Source organism: Dendrobates tinctorius, unplaced genomic scaffold, assembly GCF_039654945.1.
Source record: "Dendrobates tinctorius isolate UK_male_01 unplaced genomic scaffold, ASM3965494v1 ptg000133l, whole genome shotgun sequence".
NCBI classification, from domain to species: Eukaryota; Metazoa; Chordata; class Amphibia; order Anura; family Dendrobatidae; genus Dendrobates; species Dendrobates tinctorius.
In genome coordinates this window covers 25,950,478-25,978,221 of record NW_027361801.1, presented here as the reverse complement: position 1 = coordinate 25,978,221, position 27,744 = coordinate 25,950,478, and the positions used below count along the sequence as shown (strand labels likewise).

At 46.3% G+C, this 27,744-nt stretch overlaps 1 protein-coding gene across 1 annotated transcript in view; it reads right to left on the bottom strand.

The window, feature by feature from the left end:
* The window catches only part of F9 (coagulation factor IX), a 187,885-nt gene that overhangs the window by 148,008 nt on the left and 12,133 nt on the right, over positions 1-27,744 (bottom strand). The window contains exon 2 of the mRNA XM_073543575.1: positions 16,741-16,904. Within this exon, the coding sequence (XP_073399676.1) occupies positions 16,741-16,904 (164 nt within the window). The remainder of the gene's footprint in view (positions 1-16,740; positions 16,905-27,744) is intronic.

The window sequence follows — 27,744 nt, the reverse complement described above, 5'->3', positions numbered from 1 at the left end:
TGAGGCAGGCAAGGTAGTTAGTGATAACGGCCGTAATTTTGTGGCAGCCATAGCCCTTTCAAAACTCAGCCACATACCTTGCTTGGCTCACACCTTGAACCTGGTGGTGCAGTGCTTCCTCAAAAATTATCCGGAGTTAACAGCCCTGCTCCAGAAGGTGCGAAGACTGTGCGCGCACATCCGCCGGTCGCCTGTACACTCCGTTCGTATGCAGAAGCTGCAGCGATTGCTCCACCTTCCCAACCACCGCCTCATTATCGACATTGCAACAAGGTGGAACTCCACCCTGCACATGGTGGAGCGGCTGTGCGAGCAGAGGCAGGCCATAATGCATTTGTGGGAGGATACACGGCCAGGCACCTTGAGAGCAGACATGGAGTAGACAGGTGTGCAGTGGTCGAAGCTGAAAGACCTCTGTAAAGTCCTTCAGTGTTTTGAGGAATGCACACGGCTGGTAAGCGCAGACGACGCCATCCTAAGCATGAGCATCCCACTTATGCGTCTGCTCATGCAAACTTTGACGCACCTTAAGGAGCAGGCGTCTGCAGCCAATGCTGATGAGGAGGAAGCAGGAGGGAATCCTTGATGACATTCAGCCATTGTCTGCTCAGGGACCTCTCCTGGACGAGATGGAGGAAGAAGAGGAGGAGGAGGATGATGATGGGGATGATTACTTAGGGGAGGAGGATGCATCTCGTGGGGCAAGTGAAAATGTTGGCATGGCAAGGTCTGGTACAGGGTTTGTGCGTGACTGGAGGGATGTGGATTTGCCAGAAAGTGCTCCTCCAACCAGCACTCGCAGTGCATCATTGACACCGGGAACATTGGCCCACATGTCAGATTATGCCTTGCAGATCCTAAAAAGGGACCCCCGCATTGCCAAAATGATGAACGATGACGACTACTGGTTGGCCAGCATCCTGGATCCACGCTATAAAGGCAAATTACAAAACATCATGCCACAGGAGAACCTTGACCTAATATTGGCTAATAAACAAGCAACTCTGGTAAATCGGTTGCTTGAGGCATTCCCAGCACACAGCAGCGGTGATGATTCTCACACGAGCCGTACGGGCCGGGGGCAGCTTGGCAGAGGTGTTCATGGTCCACACAGCAGAAGTGGCGTTGGAGACAGGGGTTTCATGACAATGTTGTGGACTGATTTTTCAAGTACCGCTCACACAACTGGTAATACTGCATCGATGGAAAGTGACAGGAGACAGCAGTTGTCAACTATGGTTACAAACTACTTTTCCTCCCATATCGATGTTCTCCCACACAGGTCATTCCCCTTTGACTATTGGGCCGCTAAACTGGACACCTGGCCTGAATTGGCACAATATGCCTTACAGGAGCTCGCTTGCCCAGCTGCAAGTGTGCTATCGAAAGAGTCTTCAGTGCAGCTGGATCAATCCTGACAGAAAAAAGGACCCATCTGTCAACCCAAAATGTGGATGATCTAACCTTCATTAAAATGAACCATGCATGGGTTTCCAAGGATTTTGTCCCACCTTCCCCTGATGACACATAGGGTGACAGAAAAATGGCTTGCTTTGGTCCACCTCTTTCTGGGACTTGACCTATTTCGCCTTTTGCATCAGCTGAATGTCCAACATCAACATATGCCACTTTCTAAAACTCCCTAACTGTGCTGCCTCCCCCCCCCCATGGCCGGGGTCACCACCTAGCACACGACACCGTGCGAGTGCCGTTGCCCTGGACAGGTGGGTAGGCCGACTCTTGGGCGCGGGCACTGGCACAGGGTCCCTCATAGTGCAATCAAGTGTCTCTGATGGTGGTGGTGCACACCCGCCGTCAGACACACTGCCGTACTATGAGGGGCCCAGTGCCAGTACCGACGCCCACGAGTGGGCCCCCCTTGCTTGGGCAGGGCCCCAGCATTTGCAATCTTTACCTCTCCCTGCTCCTCCGCTGTGTAGTCTGGGCCGTCAAATCCATATTGTGCCTGACACCGTCTGAGCCTGCCTCCTGATGTATAGACATATATTTTGAATGTGTACGCTATCCATACATGTTATCCGGGGATAAGGTACCCTTTCTCACCTTTGTGCAATCACGTGCAATCCATGCTGGGCCTAACACCGTCTGAGCCTGCTTCCTGATGTATAGACATATATTTTGAATGTGTACGCTATCCATACATGTTATCCGGGGATACGGTACCCTTTCTCACCTTTGTGCAATCACGTGCAATCCATACTGGGCCTAACACCGTCTGAGCCTGCCTCCTGATGTATTGACATATATTTTGAATGTGTACGCTATCCATACATGTTATCCGGAGATACGGTACCCTTTCTAACCTTTGTGCAATCACGTGCAATCCATACTGGGCCTAACACCGTCTGAGCCTGCCTCCTGATGTATAGACATATATTTCGAATGTGTACGCTATCCATACATGTTATCCGGGGATACGGTACCCTTTCTCACCTTTGTGCAATCACGTGCAATCCATACTGGGCCTAACACCGTCTGAGCCTGCCTCCTGATGTATAGACATATATTTTGAATGTGTACGCTATCCATACATGTTATCCAGGGATACGGTACCCTTTCTCACCTTTGTGCAATCACGTGCAAGCCATACTAGGCCTAACACCGTCTGAGCCTGCCTCCTGAGACATATATTTTGAATGTGTATGCTATCCATACATGTTATCCGGGGATACGGTACCCTTTCTCACCTTTGTGCAATCACGTGTAATCCATACTGGGCGTGAGAACGGCTGGCGAGCTGTTAAGCAAGCTACAGCACCTGTGGTTTGCACACGTAAGTTTTTCATTTTTTCAGGAATGACGGTTAGGCCTAATTCCGGAACTGCGGTTGACCTGCACTTACTGGGAAATCATCGTTCGGGGGTAATAATTGTAATCAGTGATCCCCATAACTAACGTTGTTCAGCGGGTTATCTGCACCTGTAAGCGACAAACGCTGGCCTTTTCAGTGTAGCGCACATGCAGCCACGGACATGTAAGGGCATGACACACCAGTTATTGGCCAATCTCATGTGCCAGAGCCTCACGTGTCCCTCTAGTAAGCCGGACTCGGACCACGGGGCATGACGGAGTCTCGTTCGTTAACGGAATTAAGCTTGCAATGTGTGCATCTTTTCTGTAGCTGGCATGGTTGAGGTTTCCCAGGTGGAGTCGAATTTAACCGTAGGCTCCACTCCTGGTGGTGCCCTTCTTGACATTCCTTTAAGGTTCAGCTTTGCAACCATACTGCCCACATAAAACAAACACTTTGCCTTCATGAACGCTGTTTGGAGGGTCATGACTCGTGGGAATAACGCCGCCCAATCAGTTAACCTGCTAGAGAGATCCTTCGTTGCTCCCAAGCATGACATCACACTCCCTAGGAGGAAGGAAATGCCACTGTGGCGACCGTACTCCTGGGGGCGACACAAGTGCACTGATGCCCAGCCACTGCTCGATGAATCTGCTGGTACATTGACCCAGACCACTACATTCCCCTCGCACGCTACACGGCCTGAATCTGACCCTGATGAAACTCAGGTTACCCTTCCCATATACAGTTCCATCTTACACGGTGACAAAGAGGAAGCTGCAGATGAAAGTGCAGGTTCGGCCCACCCGCCATCAGACACACCACCGTACTATCAGGGGCCCTGTGCCAGTGCCGTCGCCAACGAGTGGGCCCCCCCTGCTTGCTCAGGATCACAGCACTTGCAAGGTTGAAATACTGTGCAGTGAGATGGAAGATGGGGACGATGAGGAGTCCAGACTAGTACAGGGATTCCCTAGCAAGGAGACTTATTTGATTGTTTTCAATGTTGGGACAGCAATTTTTGGGGAGCACTATACTCTGGAGAATGATAGATGGGGCCCACCATACACTGGAACATTCCAAAGGTGGACATCAGACACTGGAGCAGCATTTACAGGGCCCATTATACACTAGAGCATTAGAAATGGGGCCCATTATGTTTGGAGCATTATTTGGGCCCATAAGACAGTGGAGCTTCATCCATGGGGACCAACATATACTGTAGCATTATGTGGAGCTCATCATATACTGTTTCAAACATTATATGGGACCAATGATTCTGTGTGGAGAAATAGATGGGCCTCGTCATGAGATGTAAAAAGTGAAGTATTTTTCATTGTACTATACCGCTATTTCTCTGCCGTATCGGAGCATGATGAGTTGTGGTATGTGTTAAAGGGGCGCTCTTTCGCCCAGGGCACATGAAAACCTGCAGCCAGCCCTCCCCCCCCACAACTTTAGCCAAATAACCCCCATTTTTCAGTGCGTAACTTGTATTATGAAGTTAATTAAGGTTGACAAGCTTAAGTAAGAAGAATTGATGCTTTTGGCATTCAAATGGGCACTGTAGGTGTGTTTCCTGTCCTCCTCTCACTGCCGACTTTTATTCCCCATTGACTTACATTGGGTTTCGTGTTTCGGGACGACCCCGACTTTTCCCTATAATCGGACGATCTTGCTCGACCCGACTTTTGGAAAAGTCGGGTTTCACGAAACGAAACTCGACCCTAAAAAACCAAAAGTCGCTCAACTCTACCAATAACCTTCAATATGTTTATCCAAGTTTTAATAGTCCATGTGAACAGCAGCAATGTTTGGGTTTGTGCACATGTTAAGTATTTGCAGCAGAAATTTCTGCACCATTTCTGCAACCCTTGGCAGGAAAAAAAGCTGTGTAAAATACGTGCGTTTTTGTTATGTTTTTTAACATGCATTTTTGTTGCAGATTTCCCCCCGCTCATTTTATGGGTGAAATCTGCAGCAAAAATGAATTGACATGTTGAAGATTTGTATCTGCTGAAAATCTGCAAGACAACAATGTGTGCATGAGACTTCAGGAATCTCATTCACTTTGCTTGTACATAGAAATCCTTCAGGTTTTGTGACAAAAATGAGGATTTTTGCTCTTAGCTCACAGCCTGAGAAAGGTGATGTGGAAGGTGAGACCTTTAGATTTAGTCACTTAGTGTTGGTGATGTGCCTGAAGATTGATGCGACTAGGACTAATGGGGGCTTTGCGTTGCAACGTGGGTGCAGTAGTGGGGTGCATGCACACATCCCCTCAGCAAAGCATCCCAGAAGCTAAGGTTCAAGAAAAAGCAGTTAATCCTTGGCAAAGAATTAACATCCCTCTTCTCTCTTCACACACGTGCAACTCCCCACCTCTGCTTGCTGTCTCATCTGCTGCAATATATTCTAATGGTACAACTCCCCACCTCTGCTTGCTGTCTCATCTGCTGCAATATATTCTAATGGTACAACTCGCCACCTCTGCTTGCTGTCTCATCTGCTGCAATATATTCTAATGGTACAACTCCTCACCTCTGTTTGCTGTCTCATCTGTGAAATATATTCTAATGGTACAACTCCCCACCTCTGCTTGCTGTCTCATCTGCTGCAATATATTCTAATGGTACAACTCCTCACCTCTGTTTGCTGTCTCATCTGTGAAATATATTCTAATGGTACAACTCCCCACCTCTGCTTGCTGTCTCATCTGCTGCAATATATTCTAATGGTACAACTCCCCACCTCTGCTTGCTGTCTCATCTGCTGCAATATATTCTAATGGTACAACTCCTCACCTCTGTTTGCTGTCTCATCTGTGAAATATATTCTAATGGTACAACTCCCTACCTCTGCTTGCTGTCTCGTCTGCTGCAATATATTCTAAAGGTACAACTCCCTACCTCTGCTTGCTGTCTCGTCTGCTGAAATATATTCAAATGGTACAACTCCCCACCTCTGCTTGCTGTCTCGTCTGCTGAAATATATTCAAATGGTACAACTCCCCACCTCTGCTTGCTGTCTCATCTGCTACAATATATTCTATAGGTAAAACTCCCCACCTCTGCTTGCTGTCTCATCTGCTGAAATATATTCTAATGGTACAACTCCCCACCTCTGCTTGCTGTCTCATCTGCTACAATATATTCTATAGGTACAACTCCCCACCTCTGCTTGCTGTCTCATCTGCTGAAATATATTCTAATGGTACAACTCCTCACCTCTGTTTGCTGTCTCATCTGTGAAATATATTCTAATGGTACAACTCCCCACCTCTGCTTGCTGTCTCATCTGCTGCAATATATTCTAATGGTACAACTCCCCACCTCTGCTTGCTGTCTCATCTGCTGCAATATATTCTAATGGTACAACTCCTCACCTCTGTTTGCTGTCTCATCTGTGAAATATATTCTAATGGTACAACTCCCTACCTCTGCTTGCTGTCTCGTCTGCTGCAATATATTCTAAAGGTACAACTCCCTACCTCTGCTTGCTGTCTCGTCTGCTGAAATATATTCAAATGGTACAACTCCCCACCTCTGCTTGCTGTCTCATCTGCTACAATATATTCTATAGGTAAAACTCCCCACCTCTGCTTGCTGTCTCATCTGCTGAAATATATTCTAATGGTACAACTCCCCACCTCTGCTTGCTGTCTCATCTGCTACAATATATTCTATAGGTACAACTCCCCACCTCTGCTTGCTGTCTCATCTGCTGAAATATATTCTAATGGTACAACTCCCTACCTCTGCTTGCTGTCTCATCTGCTACAATATATTCTAATGGTACAACTCCCCACCTCTGCTTGCTGTCTCATCTGCTGAAATATATTCTAATGGTACAACTCCCTACCTCTACTTTCTGTCTCGTCTGCTGCAATATATTCTATAGGTGCAACTTCCCACCTCTGCTTGCTGTCTCATCTGCTGCAATATATTCTAATGGCACAACTCCCCACCTCTGCTTGCTGTCTCATCTGCTACAATATATTTTATAGGTACAACTCCCCACCTCTGCTTGCAGTCTCATCTGCTGAAATATATTCTAATGGTACAACTCCCTACCTCTACTTGCTGTCTCGTCTGCTGCAATATATTCTAATGGTACAACTCCCTACCTCTGCTTGCTGTCTCGTCTGCTGAAATATATTCTAAAGGTACAACTCCCTACCTCTGCTTGCTGTCTCGTCTGCTGAAATATATTCTAAAGGTACAACTCCCTACTTCTGCTTGCTGTCTCATCTGCTACAATATATTCTATAGGTACAACTCCCCACCTCTGCTTGCTGTCTCATCTGCTGAAATATATTCTAATGGTACAACTCCCTACCTCTACTTGCTGTCTCGTCTGCTGCAATATATTCTAAAGGTACAACTCCCTACCTCTGCTTGCTGTCTCGTCTGCTGAAATATATTCTAAAGGTACAACTCCCTACCTCTGCTTGCTGTCTCATCTGCTACAATATATTCTATAGGTACAACTCCCCACCTCTGCTTGCTGTCTCATCTGCTGAAATATATTCTATAGGTACAACTCCCTACCTCTGCTTGCTGTCTCATCTGCTGAAATATATTCAAATGGTACAACTCCCTACCTCTGCTTGCTGTCTCGTCTGCTGAAATATATTCTAATGGTACAACTCCCCACCTCTGCTTGCTGTCTCATCTGTTACAATATATTCTATAGGTAAAACTCCCCACCTCTGCTTGCTGTCTCATCTGCTGAAATATATTCTAATGGTACAACTCCCCACCTCTGCTTGCTGTCTCATCTGCTACAATATATTCTATAGGTACAACTCCCCACCTCTGCTTGCTGTCTCATCTGCTGAAATATATTCTAATGGTACAACTCCCTACCTCTGCTTGCTGTCTCATCTGCTACAATATATTCTAATGGTACAACTCCCCACCTCTGCTTGCTGTCTCATCTGCTGAAATATATTCTAATGGTACAACTCCCTACCTCTACTTGCTGTCTCGTCTGCTGCAATATATTCTATAGGTACAACTTCCCACCTCTGCTTGCTGTCTCATCTGCTGCAATATATTCTAATGGCACAACTCCCCACCTCTGCTTGCTGTCTCATCTGCTACAATATATTCTATAGGTACAACTCCCCACCTCTGCTTGCAGTCTCATCTGCTGAAATATATTCTAATGGTACAACTCCCTACCTCTACTTGCTGTCTCGTCTGCTGCAATATATTCTAAAGGTACAACTCCCTACCTCTGCTTGCTGTCTCGTCTGCTGAAATATATTCTAAAGGTACAACTCCCTACCTCTGCTTGCTGTCTCATCTGCTACAATATATTCTATAGGTACAACTCCCCACCTCTGCTTGCTGTCTCATCTGCTGAAATATATTCTATAGGTACAACTCCCTACCTCTGCTTGCTGTCTCATCTGCTGAAATATATTCAAATGGTACAACTCCCTACCTCTGCTTGCTGTCTCGTCTGCTGAAATATATTCTAATGGTACAACTCCCCACCTCTGCTTGCTGTCTCATCTGCTACAATATATTCTATAGGTAAAACTCCCCACCTCTGCTTGCTGTCTCATCTGCTGAAATATATTCTAATGGTACAACTCCCCACCTCTGCTTGCTGTCTCATCTGCTACAATATATTCTATAGGTACAACTCCCCACCTCTGCTTGCTGTCTCATCTGCTGAAATATATTCTAATGGTACAACTCCCTACCTCTGCTTGCTGTCTCATCTGCTACAATATATTCTAATGGTACAACTCCCCACCTCTGCTTGCTGTCTCATCTGCTGAAATATATTCTAATGGTACAACTCCCTACCTCTACTTGCTGTCTCGTCTGCTGCAATATATTCTATAGGTACAACTTCCCACCTCTGCTTGCTGTCTCATCTGCTGCAATATATTCTAATGGCACAACTCCCCACCTCTGCTTGCTGTCTCATCTGCTACAATATATTCTATAGGTACAACTCCCCACCTCTGCTTGCAGTCTCATCTGCTGAAATATATTCTAATGGTACAACTCCCTACCTCTACTTGCTGTCTCGTCTGCTGCAATATATTCTAATGGTACAACTCCCTACCTCTGCTTGCTGTCTCGTCTGCTGAAATATATTCTAAAGGTACAACTCCCTACCTCTGCTTGCTGTCTCATCTGCTGAAATATATTCTAAAGGTACAACTCCCTACCTCTGCTTGCTGTCTCATCTGCTACAATATATTCTATAGGTACAACTCCCCACCTCTGCTTGCTGTCTCATCTGCTACAATATATTCTATAGGTACAACTCCCCACCTCTGCTTGCTGTCTCATCTGCTGAAATATATTCTAATGGTACAACTCCCTACCTCTGCTTGCTGTCTCATCTGCTACAATATATTCTAATGGTACAACTCCCCACCTCTGCTTGCTGTCTCATCTGCTGAAATATATTCTAATGGTACAACTCCCTACCTCTACTTGCTGTCTCGTCTGCTGCAATATATTCTAAAGGTACAACTCCCTACCTCTGCTTGCTGTCTCGTCTGCTGAAATATATTCTAAAGGTACAACTCCCTACCTCTGCTTGCTGTCTCATCTGCTACAATATATTCTATAGGTACAACTCCCCACCTCTGCTTGCTGTCTCATCTGTTGAAATATATTCTATAGGTACAACTCCCTACCTCTGCTTGCTGTCTCATCTGCTGAAATATATTCAAATGGTACAACTCCCCACCTCTGCTTGCTGTCTCATCTGGTACAATATATTCTATAGGTACAACTCCCCACCTCTGCTTGCTGTCTCATCTGCTGAAATATATTCTAATGGTACAACTCCCTACCTCTGCTTGCTGTCTCATCTGCTGCAATATATTCTAATGGTACAACTCCCCACCTCTGTTTGCTGTCTCATCTGCTGAAATATATTCTAATGGTACAATTCCCTACCTCTGCTTGCTGTCTCGTCTGCTGCAATATATTCTAAAGGTACAACTCCCTACCTCTGCTTGTTGTCTCGTCTGCTGAAATATATTCTAAAGGTACAACTCCCTACCTCTGCTTGCTGTCTCATCTGCTACAATATATTCTATAGGTACAACTCCCCACCTCTGCTTGCTGTCTCATCTGCTGCAATATATTCTAATGGTACAACTCCCTACCTCTGCTTGCTGTCTCATCTGCTACAATATATTCTAATGGTACAACTCCCCACCTCTGTTTGCTGTCTCATCTGCTGAAATATATTCTAATGGTACAACTCCCTACCTCTGCTTGCTGTCTCGTCTGCTGCAATATATTCTAAAGGTACAACTCCCTACCTCTGCTTGCTGTCTCGTCTGCTGAAATATATTCTAATGGTACAACTCCCCACCTCTGCTTGCTGTCTCGTCTGCTGCAATATATTCTAAAGGTACAACTCCCTACCTCTGCTTGCTGTCTCGTCTGCTGAAATATATTCTAATGGTACGACTCTCCACCTCTGCTTGCTGTCTCATCTGCCGCAATATATTCTAATGGTACAACTCCCCACCTCTGCTTGCTATCTCATCTGCTACAATGTATTCTATAGGTACAACTCCCCACCTCTGCTTGCTGTCTCATGTGCTGCAATATATTCTAATGGTACAGCTCCCCACCTCTGCTTGCTGTCTCATCTGCTACAATATATTCTATAGGTACAACTCCCCACCTCTGCTTGCTGTCTCATCTGCTGCAATATATTCTAATGGTACAAGTCCACACCTCTGCTTGCTGTCTCATCTGCTACAATATATTCTATAGGTACAACTCCCCACTTCTGCTTGCTGCCTCATCTGCTGCGATATTTTCTAATGAAATATGCTTATTGAATATTTGCTATAATTCATCTGTAGCATTGTACTCAGTACTTACTGTAGTATATCCATAGAATGGGGGTCACTGTAGATACTATCTTGCGAAAGGTGTCATAGCATAGAGACCTAGGCAAGACTATTGTCTTTGATCATCTATCAACACCCTGGTGCAGGGGCGGACACAGACTGTAGGGGACCCCTGCGCAATAAATTTTTCGGCCCCCCCTTCATAGGGCAACAAAGTTAATTGTTATTTGTTGTTATCTAATATTGAGGCTATGCAGCGCTGGATATAATATCTGTATAGAATATAATGTAACCCCCCATAGAATATAATGCAGTTCCCCCATAATGTATAATGCAGCCCCTCCATAGAATATATGGCAACCTCCTCATAGGATATAATGTAGCCCCTTATATAGTATAATGTAGCCCCTCCATAGAATACAATGTAGCCCTCCTCATATAGTATAATGCAGCCCCCATAGAATATAATAAATATAATACAGTCCCCTATAGAATATAATGTAGCCCCAAATAGAATATAATACAGCCCACCTCCCCATAGAATATAATGTAGCCCCCCATATTATATAACACAGCCTTCCCTTATAGAATATAATGTAAAATGTACCCCCCATGGTATATAACACAGCTGCATAGTATATAGCCCTGCACCACATGGTATATAGCCCAACCCACCATGGTATACAGCCCACCATGGTATATAGCCCACCATAGTATAATACAGCCCAGCATGGTATATAGCCCCCCAGAATGGTATAATACAGCCCAGCATGGTATAATACAGCCCAGCATGGTATATAGCCCCCCCAGCATGGTGTGATACAGCCCAGCATGGTATATAGCCCCCCCAGCATGGTATGATACAGCCCAGCATGGTATATAGCCCCCCAGCATGGTATAATACAGCCCAGCATGGTATATAGCCCCCCCAGCATGGTATGATACAGCCCAGCATGGTATATAGCCCCCCCAGCATGGTATAATACAGCTCAGCAAGGTATATAGCCCCCCCAGCATGGTATGATACAGCCCAGCATGGTATATAGCCCCCCCAGCATGATATAATACAGCACAGCACGGTATAATACAGCCCAGAATGGTATATAGCCCCCCAGCATGGTATGATACAGCCCAGCATGGAAAAAAACCCCGCCAGCATGGTATGATACTGCCCAGCATGGTATATAGCCCCCCCAGCATGGTATGATACAGCCCAGCATGGTATATCCCTCCCCAGCATGGCATAATACAGCCCAGCATGGTATATAGCCCCCCCAGCATGGTATAATACAGCCCAGCATGGTATATAGCCCCTCCTCCAGCATGGTATGATACAGCCCAGCATGGTATATAGCCCCCCAGCATGGTATGATACAGCCCAGCATGGTATATAGCCCCTCCTCCAGCATGGTATAATACAGCCCAGCATGGTATATAGCCCCACCAGCATGGTATGATACAGCCCAGCATGGTATATAGCCCCCCAGCATGGTATGATACAGCCCAGCATGGTAAATAGCCCCCCCGCATGGTATGATACAGCCCAGCATGGTATATAGCCCCCCAGCATGGTATAATACAGCCCAGCATGGTATATAGCCCCCCAGCATGGTATGATACTGCCAAGCATGGTATATAGCCCCCGCAGCATGGTATGATACGGCCCAGCATGGTATATAGCCCCCCCAGCATGGTATATAGCCCCCCCAGCATGGTATAATACAGCCCAGCATGGTATGATACAGCCCAGCATGGTATATAGCCCCCCAAAGCATTGTATAATACAGCCCAGCATGGTATATAGCCCCCCTAGCATGGTCCCACAGTCCAGTGCTCACACTGATTTAAACAAAAAAAAAGCAACACACTCCTCACCTTCTCCTCGTGCCTGCGCTGCTGTCTGCTCCTGTCTCCTCTCCTGCACTGCCTGGTACACAGTGAGAGCGCGATGACATCATCGCACACCCACTGTGTCAGAAGCAGAGTGGGGAATGATAGGAGAGGGAGTGTCAGCTGACACTCTCTCCTCCAGGCTCCATCATTGCCTCCTTCAATGTGGTGCTGGAGGCTGGAGGGGCCCCTGTGCAATGCACGGGCTGCACGGGCGGTAGGTCCGCCCCTGCCCTGGTGTATAGTGCAAATGCTGCTAATATTTCCCAAACCAGCACCCACAATACCTCTCTCTTAACCTTGTACTGTGGCCTATAAATTTACAAGTATTCTAAGGGGTGCACGCAGTGTGGTGTGCACGCATCCCATAAAAAGAGCATCACAGAAGCTAAGTATCAAGAAAAAGCAGTTAATCCATGGCAGTTAGTCAGGGCAGGAGACAGGTAACCCACACTTTGCTCTCACTTTTAGCCATGTTCTTTATTTCTATCCTCCTGTGTTCCCTTGCCATCTACATTCACCGCCCCATCCCCCCTCCATCACGACTCATACACATCAGCCCCTCTATAATTCCCTCTCCCATGTACAGCTCTCACCTTCCTGAAAAACCTCAGCCCATCTTGCCCAAAAACATTGCACAAAAAACTTCTTACAATTCGAATAGCTACTTGCTCTTTATCTTCCTACTCCTACCCTACCTCACATCGAAATCTTACTAACATTATTAACATTTGTTGCACTCCTTCATCTCCTTCTTTTAATTGTGCCCTCTGGAATCCACGGTCTGTATGTAACAAACTTCCTTTCCTGCACAACTACTTTCTGAACAACTCTCTTAATCTGTTGGTCCTCACTGAAACCTGGATTCAGGATTCTGACACTGTCTCCCCGCTGCCATTTCCCATGGTGGCTTACAATTCTCCCATTCCCCGAGACCCACAAACAGACCTAGTGGTGGATTCGGCATACTCCTGTCCCCACAATGCACCCTCCAGGTCATCCCCCCAGTTCCATCCCTCTCATACCCTTCTTTTAAGGTCCACACCATCAGGCTTGTCCGTCCCCTCTCCCTCAGAGTAGTGGTCATATATCGGCCCCCAGGCTCACCCTCCCAATTCCTTGACCATTTCTCAGCCTAACTGCCACATTTCATGTCCTCAGAACTACCAACCCTTATCCTGGGAGACTTCAACATCCCCATTAACAGCCCCACTTCCACATCTGCATCCCAGCTTCTATCACAAACCAGTTGTCTAGGCCTCTCACAGCTCTCAACCTCTGAAACACACAAAGACGGTAACACCCTTGACCTGGTCTTTGTCTGGCTCTGTTCAATCTCCTACCTAAATAACTCACTGCTTCCCCTCTCTGACCACAATATTCTATCCTTCACGCTCACAATTCCTCACCCACCCCAGCACACACCTACATACCACGCATTCAGAAATCTACATGCCATTAACCCTCATACACTTTCAGACTCCCTACACTCATCACTGTCCCTAATCTCTTTTTTCCTGTCCTGGTCTGGCTGTACACTACTACAATGGTACTCTCAGAAGCACACTTGACCAAGTAGCTCTCCTCACCCTCAGAACCTCCAACCACAGAATAAAACAGCCCTGGCTCACATCACAAACTCGATTTCTCAAGCGATGCTCTAGGAGTGCTGAACGCTTATGGAGGAAAACTTGCACACCATAAGACTTCATCCACTTCAAATTTATGTAAAGAACCTATAACTCTGTCCTTCACCTCTCCAAACAGACCTACTAGACCACCCTGATCTCCTCACTATCCAACAACCCCAAGAAACTTTTTGACACCTTTCACTCCCTCCTCAGGCCGAACGTACAATCCCTTATCACAGACATTTATGCCGATGACCTGGCCTCCCACTTTATAGAGAAAATAGATAATATCCATCAGGAAATCCGCTCCCAGCCACCAAGTGCAGTGACTCCCATCTCTCCCAGCATTTCCCCTGGCTCACTCTCCACATTTGATCCCATTACAGAAGAAGAAGTTTCCATTCCCTCACATCTCCTCCAGTCTCTCTCTCCAGTCGCCACTACTCACCTAACTATATTCTTTAATCTCTCCCTCTCCTTGGGCATTTTCCAATCCTCCTTCAAACAGGCTATCATTACTCCATTATTAAAGAAACCTGCCCTCAAGCCATCCTGCACAAACAACTACAGACCAGTCTCCCCTTCATCTCTAAACTCTTGGAGTGCCTCGTCTACTCCCGCCTTACCCATTACCTCTCCACTGCTTCTCTCCTAGACTCTTCACAGTCCAGCTTCTGCCCCCTACATTTGACAGAAACTGCACTCATCAAAGTGACCAATGACCTTCTGACAGCAAAATGTAATGGAGACCACTCTCTGCTCATTCTTCTTGACCTTTTTGCAGCTTACGACAATGTTGACCACCATCTCCTACTCTCTAGGCTCCAGTCACTAGGCATTAAGGACACTGCTCTCTCCTGCTTCTCTTCCTATCTTTCTGACTGCTCCTTCAGTGTTTTGTTCACTGGCTCCACTTCATCCCCTCTTCTTCTCACTGTTGGGGTACCTCAGGGCTCAGTCCTTCGTCCCCTTCTCTTTTCTCTCTACATGGCCTCAATTGGACAGACCATCAGCAGATTTGACTTTCAGTACCATCTTTATGCTGATGACACTCAAATATACATGTCATCCCCTGACATTACCCCCGCTGTACTACAGAACGCCAGTGACTGTCTGTCCGCAGTCTCCAACATCATGTCCGTCCTCTGTCTGAAATTCAACCTCTCCAAAACGGAACTTCTCCTGCTCCCGCCATCTACTAACCTCCCTAAATCTGACATTGTTCTCTCCGTGGGTGGCATCATAATAACACCACGGCAGCAGGCGCGCTTGTCTGGGTGTTACGTTTGACACCAATCTCTCCTTCACCTCCCATATACAATCTCTTGCCCTCTCTTGCCGCTTACACCTAAAGAACATCTCTAGAATCCACCCCTTTATCACCATGGAAACAACAAAAACCCTAACTGTCGCCTTAATCCACTCCCGTCTGGACTACTGTAACGCTCTACTAATTGGCCTCCCCCTTACTCGACTTTCCCCTCTCCAGTCCATCTTTAATTCAGCAGCCAGGGTTGTCCATCTGGTTAATCGGTACTCAGACGTGTCCACTCTTCAGCAGTCATTACACTGGGTGCCCATTCACTTCAGAATCCAAGTCAAAGTACTTGTTTTCATCGACAAAGCTCTACACAGTGTGGCACCTCCTTACATCTCCTCCCTCATTTCTGTCTATCAGCCTGGCTGATCGCTGAGCTCTGCAAGCGACTTTTGACTAACCTCTGCACTAATCAGTACCCCCCACTCACTCCAAGACTTCTCCCACGCTACGCCAATCCTCTGGAATGCTCTACCCCAAGAAATTAAGACCATCCACAACTTGCACAGTTTTAGGTGCTCTCTCAAAACACATTTGTTCAGAGCGGCCTATCACTTTCCCTAATTGAAGTTATTTTATGTGAAAGTGTGTGTGTGTGTAGCCCATTCACTATCTCTATCTATCCCCCACTCCTTTCACGCAGTCTGATCAGAATGTTAAACTAAGAACCTCATGTTCGGTTTGATAAAATTTTGCCTTGCTGCATTAGACCAATGTCTGATTTATGGATGCGCGGTCCATGGTCTTTTTTCCTATAATTATGGTGTCATTCATTGGGTGTTGATAGTCTTACATCAGATGACAAGAAGCAATACACAAGGACATGAAAATTGTACTTCTCACTCGATTGCATTCCTCGATTATTCCTATTCTACATCCTACCCAATATTTTACCATGCAGAAATATGACTGTGACTTATATAAAACTTGTTTGAAATTCGACTGTTTCATTTTACAGAAAAATCTCACCTCTAAAGTAGTCTCATGAAGAGAGCAAGTTGCAGAAATTTTGCACAAATGTTTTTGGTTGGGCGACTTGTCTAAGAATTGCTGTTGCACCACATTACTGTGCAGTCCCAGCCTAAAGTGCGTGGATTACAACGCCATCAGTTCAACCACCAGGAAGATTTCCTCAGTTACCTCAAAAGCCAACATCAATCACTACCAAACCCAGAGGGCATATTGATATTTCTTTACAATTAGAGTGCATTCGTTGCAATAATGATGACCAATATCTTACAGTTTTCTCATCGTTTTCAAAGACTTCTCTTGCTTCTTCATAAACGCACGTTTCCTCTATACATTCTCGCTCAAGATTCCCTGCAATAAATTCTTCCAAGCGTCCAGTATTATATCTCTTTTGTCTCGCCAGAACACTGCTTGCAGATTTATTGGACAGGAACACTGTTAAGAAAAAATTAGACATTTAAATATCTGATGTGAGGACTTTTCTTCCAACTGTACAGAACATGTGCATCACCTATACTATGATTAAAAGTGTTTGATATGGCAGAAATGCGTCAGTTCTAACATTATTCCCATGCACTTAATTCTCTATTTTATCCGATGGTCGTGCCGAGCTTCTCCTTCAGTTTCTTCAGTTTCCTGAAGGTTATTTTTTATTTACTCTTACTTAATGACAAATGACTTTCTTGAAAGTCATCTACATTTAGTCCTATATTTGCATGGACTGTCAGGATCCATTCTTGTCTCAAAGCCAGCAACTCTGGTCGTGTGATGGGTCCGTGTGACCCACAGTATACAACCTCAATGCAAAAATTTGCAGCTTGTAGCTTCAGAAGTTCCTTCAGTAACTACTCCCAGCATTCCAGGTCTTTACCTGTCCACAAGATAACATCTTCATTGGTGTGGGCTAAACCTCACCAATTCAGAAAATGGTGGTCTTCAAAGTCCACTTTAAATGTGGTGGTGACCATAGCTGCAACTGTTGCACCCTAGTTCCAACATTTTGGAATTAAGTCACGTCTCTTCAGATGATCTCTAATTAATAAAGTTTAGTAAATCTAAAACACTAGTTTCTAAAAACTGTAACTTCTTAAATGGTGAAGGCTACATGTAAAGTCATTGTATAGTGATAATCCTCAATATAGATCTAGCCTATCTTTCAGATGGCTGTCGTTTGTTACCTTTATTGGGGTAATCAATTCTCTATGAGGAACCAAACAAACTCTCCTTTTCTAACTTCTGCTTCAGATGCCCATATTTGTATCTGCTATAGACTTGTTTGGAAAATGCCACTATTCCTCCATAACTCTATCTAGCTAGAGAATTGTCAACACAACAGTGTCTATGCAGTTACTATGAGTTCCATGAAGATTACTGGAATGGTTATAGTGATGGTTGAGCTCTTTATATGTCATTGCTAGTGAGGAAAGGAATCTTGTCTAACTGGAAGCTTGAAGGCCCCAATGTAAAAAATCTCTGAGAACCCCCAACTATCACAGATCTTTACTAGTAAGCCAAAGTTACCATTTTTGGTCCCCCTAAACTCCAAGGCTTGCATCTGATTGCAACCTCTGCATCCCCTACAGACATATACATCAACAGATATTTTATTTGCTAACATTGAACTAGTGAGTGTTGACATGAAAAGCTAGCAACCGAAAAACCGAGGCTGGAAAAATTGGATTTATAAGGACATTTCTATATAGTCATTGACAAATCACACATAAGACCATATGGCTGCGATGAGGGGTTAAGGCTGGTTTCACATTAGCGTTTTATCGCGCTGCGCATCGTGCGCTATCAGACGCATGCGCAATGCTCCCTTATCTTTAACATGGCAGGCGCATGGTCTAGCGCTTGCACGCGTTCATCAGTGTTTTCGTGCGCTGCGCTTTTTCCAGGTGTGCGCTAGACGCTACATGTTGCATTTTTTGCTCCGCCCAACCTCGTCAAAAAACACATGCACACGCGTGTGCATGGAACGTGCAAAAAAACCCCATTACAGTCTATGGGGTCGCTGGCGTGCGCATGGACGTGCGCACGTCTGCGCTTTTGAGTGCATGCGATTTTTGAGTAAACAATGTCTAGACACTTGTTTAAACCACCCCCTACACAAAGAAACATTGTTTGGGAGGTGTAGATAAAAGAAGGTGTCTGCACTGTCAGACCACTACTGTATAGCCATCTGGAAGAGACCAGTCAGCCTGCAAAAGAACAAAGCCATTTGGATAAAAGCAGCATCACCAAGAAGGTAAGTTTTCTAATGTCTGCCTGTCCTTTCAAATGTATTATGTACTAATGTTTTTTTTTTAATTGCAGCATGTCTTCTGGATCAGAATACACACCATCCCGGCAAGAATTGGCCCAAGCAGAGTGTGAGGTGAGTATCTTCCTGCCTTTGGGTAAATATAGCTGCTGCATCTACAAATGTGTAATAATTTTTGTTCTTTTTCAGTCATCATCAGACACGGTGTCAGAGGCAGAACAGCAGGAGCAGCCAAGCCAAGTCCCGGGATGGAGACATAATGTAAGTATAGACTGACTTTGAATGTCCCTTTTTTTAATTTATTTTTTCTCTTCCTTTTTTTCTGTCCTGATTTTCTTCTTCTATCTTTCTTCTTTTCTGTAGCTTTTTCTATCTTTTTCACTCACAAATATTTCCAAGATTATAATGTATTTATACATTATCCACCTGGTCCAGGAGCATGTCCCGTTGGGGGACAGCCGTGACCAGCAGCACAAGGACATTGCGGTGACCCCGAGGCTCTGGAATGAGGTGGCCGCAGCGATGACGGATGTCTGGGACAGCGCCTCTCCAAGTGTCAAAAAGGCATTTTGTAAGTATTTCCATGCTCTGTGATGCCGCAGTCACTATTGTCCTTAATGACACTGTTGTTTTTCCTGCTATATATATTCTAGCATTAAACACAACAGTGTTATCATGGTCAACAGTGTCTGCATTGTGTATTGGATTTCTGTTTTGTGCTGCATTGAGTATTGTCCTTGATGACACTGTTGTATTTCCTGCTTGATATATTCTAGCATGAAACACAACAGTGTTATCATGTTCAACAGTGACTGCACTGTGTATTGTATTGCTGTATTGCTGTATTTTGCTGCATTGACTATTGTCCTTGATGACACTGTTGTGTTTCCTGCTAGATATATTCTAGCATGAAACACAACAGTGTTATCATGGTCAACAGTGACTTCATTGTGTATTGTATTGCTGTATTGTGCGGCATTGACTATTGTCCTTGAGGACACTGTTGTGTTTCCTGCTAGATATATTCTAGCATGAAACACAACAGTGTTATCATGGTCAACAGTGACTGCATTGTTCATTGTATTGCTGTATTGTGCTGCATTGACTATTGTCCTTGATGACATTGTTGTGTTTCCTGCTAGATATATGCATGAAACACAACAGTGTTATCATGGTCAACAGTGACTGTATTGTGTATTGTATTGCTGTATTGTGCAGCATTGACTATTGTCTTTGATGACACTGTTGTGTTTCCTGCTAGATATATTCTAGCATGAAACACAACAGTGTTATCATGGTCAACAGTGACTGCATTGTGTATTGTATTGCTGTATTGTGCCGCATTGACTATTGTCCTTGATGACACTGTTGTGTTTCCTGCTAGATATATTCTAGCAGGAAACACAACAGTATTATCCTGGTCAACAGTGACTGTATTGTGTATTGTATTGTTGTATTGTGCCGCATTGACTATTGTCCCTGATGACACTTTTGTGTTTCCTGCTAAATATATTCTAGCATGAAACAACAGAAAAAAATGACAAAAATCTTGGCACTCAATATGTGAAATATTCAGACACTTTTATTTTGTGCATCCAGACAGAAAGGTTTAAACGTTTTCTGTCCAGCATAGGACCTTCATCAGAAAAATATTGTTTACTGAAATATACATACAAAAGAAGAACAAAAACAAGGCGTTAATTGCTGTCCGCATCATCACAGAAATACATACTAACAAAAGACATGACAATAATATATGTTCCAACTTCATCAAAGATTCAAAGGAGAGAGAGTCGGCTAGTAGAGGTACTATCCAAGGGTGCTTTGCTGAGTCAGGCGATGGTAACTCCAAAAGTGCTGTGCTGGTCGTTAAGGATGAGGGAGCCTATAAGTGAGTATTGTTGAGCATAGAAGGAACTACCACAGATAATTACTCGTGATAGTATGGTGCGCCCTTGTGCTTTGAAGGATACAGGTATAGCGATATCTCATACATGTGCAATCTAGTGCTTCCAAGATAGCTAGGAATAGAAGTCACACCAATACCTGAAATAAATAAATCCTTGCAATGGTAGCCAAAAGAAGGACAAAGTAGATACCTGACTTGAGCACCAGCAACCAAACTATTCCTGAGTGCCGTGCTCTCTTTATATAAAACACAACAGTGTTATCATGGTCAACTGTGACTGCATTGTGTATTGTATTGCTATATTGTGCCGCATTGACTATTGTCCCTGATGACACTGTTGTGTTTCCTGCTAGATACACTTAGGTCCATATATACTTGGACAGAGACAACATTTTTCTAATTTTGGTTCTAGACATTACCACAATGAATTTTAAACAAAACAATTCAGATGCAGTCGAAGTTCAGACTTTCAGCTTTCATTTGAGGGTATCCACATTAAAATTGGATGAAGGGTTTAGGAGTTTCAGCTCCTTAACATGTGCCACTCTGTTTTTAAAGGGACCAAAAGTAATTGGACAGATTAAATAATTGTAAATAAAATCTTCATTTCTAGTGCTTGGTTGAAAACCCTTTGTTGGCAATGACTGCCTTAAGTCATGAACTCATGGACATCACCAGACGTTGTGTTTCCTCCTTTTTGATGCTCTGCCAGGCCTTCACTGCGGTGGTTTTCAGTTGCTGTTTGTTTGTGGGCCTTTCTGTCTGAAGTTTAGTCTTTAACAAGTGAAATGTATGCTCAATTGGGTTGAGATCAGGTGACTGACTTGGCCATTCAAGAATATTCCACTTCTTTGCTTTAATAAACTCCTGGGTTGCTTTGGCTTTATGTTTTGGGTCATTGTCCATCTGTAGCATGAAATGACGACCAATCAGTTTGGCTGTATTTGTCTGGATCTGAGCACACAGTATGGCTCTGAATACTTCAGAATTCATTCAGCTGCTTCTGTCCTGTGTCACCTCATCAATAAACACTAATGACCCAGTGCCACTGGCAGCCATGCATGCCCAAGCCATCACACTGCCGTGTTTTACAGATGATGTGGTATGCTTTGGATCATGAGCTGTACCACGCCTTCGCCATACTTTTCTCTTTCCATCTTTCTGGTAGAGGTTGATTTTGGTTTCATCAGTCCAAAGAATGTTCTTCCAGAACTGTGCTGGCTTTTTTAGATGTTTTTTAGCAAAATCCAGTCTAGCCATTTTATTCTTGAAGCTTATGAGTGGCTTGCACCGTGCAGTGAACCCTCTGTATTTACTTTCATGCTGTCTTCTCTTTATGGTAGATTTGGATATTGATACGCCTACCTTCTGGAGAGTGTTGTTCACTTGGTTGGCTGTTGTGAAGGGGTTTCTCTTCACTATGGAGATTATTCTGCGATCATCCACCACAGTTGTCTTCCGTGGGCGCCCAGGTCTTTTTGCATTGACGAGTTCATCAGTGCTTTCTTTTTTTCTCAGGATGTACCAAACTGTAGATTTTGCCACTCCTAATGTTGTAGCAATTTCTCGGATGAGTTTCTTCTGTTTTTGCAGCTTAAGGATGTCTTGTTTGAACTGCATGGAGAGCTCCTTTGACCACTTGTTTCCTTCACAGCAAAACCTTCCAAATGCAAGCACCACACCTCAAATCAACTTCAGGCCTTTTATCTGCTTAATTGAGAATGACATAACGAAGTGATTGCCCACACCTGTCCATGAAATAGCCTTGGAGTCAATTGTCCAATTACTTTTGGTCCCTTTAAAAACAGGGTGGCACATGTTAAGAAGACTCCTAAACCCTTCATCCAATTTTAATGTGGATACCCTCAAATGAAAGCTGAAAGTCTGAACTTCAACTGCATCTGAATTGTTTTGTTTAAAATTCATTGTGGTAATGTCTAGAACCAAAATTAGAAAAATGTTGTCTCTGTCCAAATATATATGGACCTAACTGTATATTCTAGCATGAAACACAACAGTGTTATCATGGTCAACAGTGACTGCATTGTGTATTGGATTGCTGTATTGTGCCGCATTGACTATTGTCCACTGTTGTGTTTCCTGCTATAACATATCTAGCATGAAACACAATTGTGTTATCATGGCAAACAATCAGTGCATTGTCCATTGAATTGTTTTGTGATGCCGAATTGACTGTTTACCATGTTCACTCACGTGTGTGTGTGATGATACAGATTTTGCCATCAGTGATTTGTATAATGTTTTTCCTTTTTTTTCCAACAGTGAACAAAGTCCGAACACGTTGGCGCTCGATGAAGGACCGCTTCAACAGTGATGTTCGTGCTGAGGGACAGGTTCCCAGTGGATCAGCGGCAAGGACCAAAAGAAAATACCACTCTCATCGGGAGCTGGCATTCCTAAGACCGGTCCTTGCCACCAGAGCGTAAGTATTTTTTTTTTTACCTTTTTTTTTTAATCTGTGCTTTTCTATTCCACAGCAGTTGGTGCTTGTAAATGCATGATAGTAATGTTTTTCTTTTCTTTCCACAGCACCTGGATCAGCACCCTGCAACGTGTCCCTGGAGTGGTCCTTCATTGAACGACCTCAGACCTGTCCCAGCCATCCGACAGCCAGGAAGCAGCTTGCAGATCAGCAACACAGACAGCTGGTGACCAGGAAACTAGTCAATCAGGTGTTCCCCTATCCCAGGTTTCTGCTACTGGTTATGCGGGCACTTCCCACCAGCGGCAGAGGGCCTCGGACAGGAATGTCATGCCCGAGTTCATGCACTTGGGGTCGGTCTTTCAGACGAGCCTCATGGTGCTGTCATACAGAGTGGAAAGCGGTTTTGCCCTAATGCAACATGGTTTTACCCACATTGAGCACCGCTTCCACTCTGTCGACAGTCGCCTTGACCGTCTGGAGGCCGATCTCAACAGACCAGAGCACCATTTTTTCAACAAAATTGAATGGGCCATGGCGGAACACCTTAGTCCTGATCAACAGCTGTTAGGCGTCGGGTTCCTGCCACTGCACAGCATGAATCCAGAGCCTTGCACCCAGTGGTCTCCCATTCTTCTTCAGCCGCAGTGGAGCCTGCTCAGCAGATTCGTCAGCCCTGGCGCTCTGCCCAGGCCAACTCTGTGGGTTTGCTTGCTGCTGCTGCCACCTCTGGCACAGTTATGACAATGCATGCTGCTCAGCAGCGAGATTCTCCAGGGACTAAGTCCTCATGTCGGGCCCCTGAGCATGAGCATGCCCGTGGAGTGATCTCCCATTTGAGATCGAGGGTTACGTGCTCAGGTCCTGCTCATGTTCGGATTGGCCCATCCGAGAAGCCAGGAAGGTCCCGGACGCCCGTGGCTATAAAAGGTTCGCATGGCCACTCGTCCATGCGCTAGGATAGACTGTATTTACAGACTATGTGGAGTGAGTGATGTATGCACGTATGAATGTCTCTGGTGAATGACTCACTAAGAAACCCCTACCCTTGGTACGCATGTGTTGTGCAGCCTAGCCTGCTAGCGCCCAGGCTTAGGCGTAGATAGGTCTGAGGTTGAGTCAGGCATCAAGCCTCACCAGAGACTCGGCACGCCTCAGTGCACGTGCTCCATAGCCAGCGTCTATAGCGGTGCTCGCGGCAGCGACGCCGCGCATTCAGTGGGCCTAGACGGACTCTAACCCTGTGTCCTTGGGGTAGAGTTCTGTGGCCATACACTGTGCGCTCTTTTAGCCGATCTCTGTGAGCACAAACAGGCTCCGGCGTTTATGTTCAGCGGTAGTGCGGTTCTGTGAAGCAACAGAGTCCGCCCCTGTACACACCGGGTGACGTTAACCCTCGTGTGTTCTTATAGTATACCGCCATATAGCATCCGCCATTACTGAGCAGCTACGTACAGGGGTTACGATCCCTGCACGGTGGACCCGGGCTGCGAACGCACCTTATTACCATCTTTATTATTTGGTGCGTTTCGCCAGCCCTAACATTATCCTAGCGCCAGGGTCTGGCTAGTAATGGCGGACGAACAGCGACTAATGCAGTACATCCGGCAGCTGCAGGGCAGGTTGGCGGCTCTCGAGTGTTCAGCCTCAGCTGCGGATGTTACTGCGGTCGCTGTTCAGGCAGCCACAGAGGCTGTCTCCTGTGTGACCACAGCCATCCCTGCCCCGACTTTGTCCCGCCTCCCGCTGCCCGAGAAGTTCTCGGGAGATAGTGCTTCTTGTAGGGGTTTCGCAAGGCAGTGCTTTATACAACTGGCGCTGCTGGCCGCACGATTCCCCTCTGAGCGGGCTAAAGTGTGATTTTTTATTTCCCTCTTGTCGGGCAGGGCTTTGGAGTGGGCCACACCGCTGTGGGAGCGTGGTGATCATGTGGTGCAGAGTGTCTCGCGGTTCTTGGACACTCTGAAGCAGGTCTTCCAGGGACCAAGAGTCACACATGACATCGCGCTCCGGCTGCTGGCATTGTCACAGGGCTCGTCCATGGTCAGCCACTTTGCCATCCAGTTCCGGATGCTGGCCTCTGAGTTAGAGTGGCCAGATAAGGTCCTCATTCCGGCATTCTGGAGAGGTTTGGCTGGCCATGTGAAGGACGCTCTGGCCACCAGGGAGATTCCAGCTACACTGGAGGAGCTTAGCTCTGTCTCCACCCGTATAGATCTTCGCTTCGCCGAGCGAAGGTTGGAGCGGGACCAGTGTAGGCAGAGGTTTAGGTTGGCACCTAGTTTTGCTAAACCTCTGGAATCTTCCGATTGGGCGTCCGAGCGTCAGGGGGCTTCCCGTGAGGGATCCAGGCCCGGACCGCTTGAGCTCCTGTGAGCTGTCATGTTTGCCGTCAGTCCGGTCACCTTGCCAACCGGTGCCCACAGCAGCTGGGAGAACGCTCGCGCCTAGTGACCGTAGGAGGCGGTGCACTAGAATCAGCTACGTTTTCCTCCAAGCTGTCCTTTAAGGGGACACTTGAGTTGGATTCTTCCACTCTGTCGGTGGAGGTTTGCGTGGATTCCGAGGCAGAGGGCAATTTTATATCGTCAGCCTTCGCTCAACGGCACGCTATACCCCTGGTTATGATGTCTACACCAGTCACCGTCACAGTGGTGAACGGCGCCACTCTACCCTCACAGATAACCCACCAGACCGTCCCCTTGTTACTCTCAGTGGCTCCATCTCATCAGGAGACGATATCCCTCCTTGTCATGCCTGAGGGTATTGACCAGGTACTTCTAGGGGTCCCCTAGCTGCGGTACCACTCCCCCCATATAGAGTGGTCCTCAGGGAGGATTATTGGGTGGAGTAAATCATGTGAGGGTAGATGTCTGAGGGAGTGCGTTCAGGTTGCCTCCACCGAGGTTCCCGCTGATCTCTCCTCACTCCCCAAACACTATCAACAGTATGCGGACGTGTTCTCCAAAAAGGCGGCGGGGACCCTTCCACCGCATCGCCCCTATGACTGTCCTATTGACCTCTTGCCTGGTGCTGAGCCTCCCCGGGGTCGAGTCTATTCCCTATCTCTCCCGGAGACAGAGGCCATTTCTCAATACATCAGGGAGAATCTGGCAAGAGGATTGATTAGGAAGTCAGTGTCACCAGCGGGGGCGGGATTCTTCTTCGTCCAGAAGAAGAGTGGAGAACTACATCCTTGTATTGATTACAGGGGTCTTAACGCCATCACCGTTAAGAATAAGTATCCTCTGCCCCTGATATCAGAGCTGTTTGATAGGCTACAGGGAGCGAGGGTGTTTTCCAAACTTGATCTGCGGGGGACTTGCAACCTGATGCGCATCCGTGATGGGGACGAATGGAAAACGGCATTTAACACCAGGGATGAGCCCTATGAATACCTGGTGATGCCCTTCGGCCTCTGTAATGCCCCGGCCGTCTTCCAAGACTTTGTGAATGATATCTTCTGGGATATGCTTACCACCTCGGTTGTAGTCTATCTGGATGATATTCTCATCTACTCTCCAGATATTGGCTCCCACCGGAGAAATGTTTGCAAAGTTTTCAATCGCCTGCGGGCAAACTCCCTCTATGCCAAGTTGGAGAAGTGTGTGTTTGAGCAGGAGTCCTTGCCTTTCCTGGGCTATATCATCTCCACCCGGGGATTGGCCATGGATCCTGCCAAGCTACAGGCGGTGATGGATTGGCAGGAACCTCATTCTCTCAAAGCAGTGCAGCGCTTTATGGGGTTCATAAATTATTAGCGCCAATTCATCCCTCACTTCTCGACTTTGGTAGCACCCTTGGTAGCCCTCACCAAGAAGGGTGCAAATCCCAAGTTGTGGTCGGAATCGGTCTCCAAGGCCTTCTCCATTAAGTCCCATTTCGCTAGCGCTCCCATTCTACATCGCCCCGATGTAGATAAGCCCTTCATTCTGGAAGTGGATGTCTCTTCTGTCTGTGCTGGAGCGGTCCTGTTTCAGAGACACGCAAGGTCGGAAGCACCCATGCTTCTTTTTCTCCAAGACCTTCACACCGGCGGAGAGGAATTATGCCATCGGGGACAGGGAGTTGTTAGCGATGAAGTTGGCCTTCTCGGAGTGGAGACACCTCCTGGAGGGGGCTCACCACCCTTTCCAGGTGTTCACCGACCACAAAAACTTGGTGCATTTGCAAACAGCCCAGTGGCTAAACTCTCGCCATGCCAGATGGTCTTTGCTCTTTTCCCGGTTCCACTTCACCCTCCATTTTCTCTCCGGGGAGAAGAACGTCCGGGCCGATGCTCTCTCCCGCTCTGTGGTGTCATCGGAGGAAGAGGAGGAGCCTCGGTTGATCTTCCCATCTGAGAGCCTGAGGACTGTGGCTACGGTTGCCATTGAGTCAGTACCTCCGGGCAAGACATTTGTCCCTGCCCGTCTGCGACCGGAGGTCCTCTATTGAGCTCATTCGTCCAGGGTGGGTGGACATTTCGGGATAAAACGGACCTCTGAGCTTTTGGCGAGGACGTACTGGTGGCCGCATATGGCCCGTGACATCAGGGACTATATTCAGGCGTACGTCTCTTGCGCCCAGAATAGGTCCTCTCGGCAGCGGCCCGCTGGGCTTCTTTTTCCTCTGCTGGTAGCGGACAGGCCCTGGGAGATGGTCGGTATGGACTTTGTGG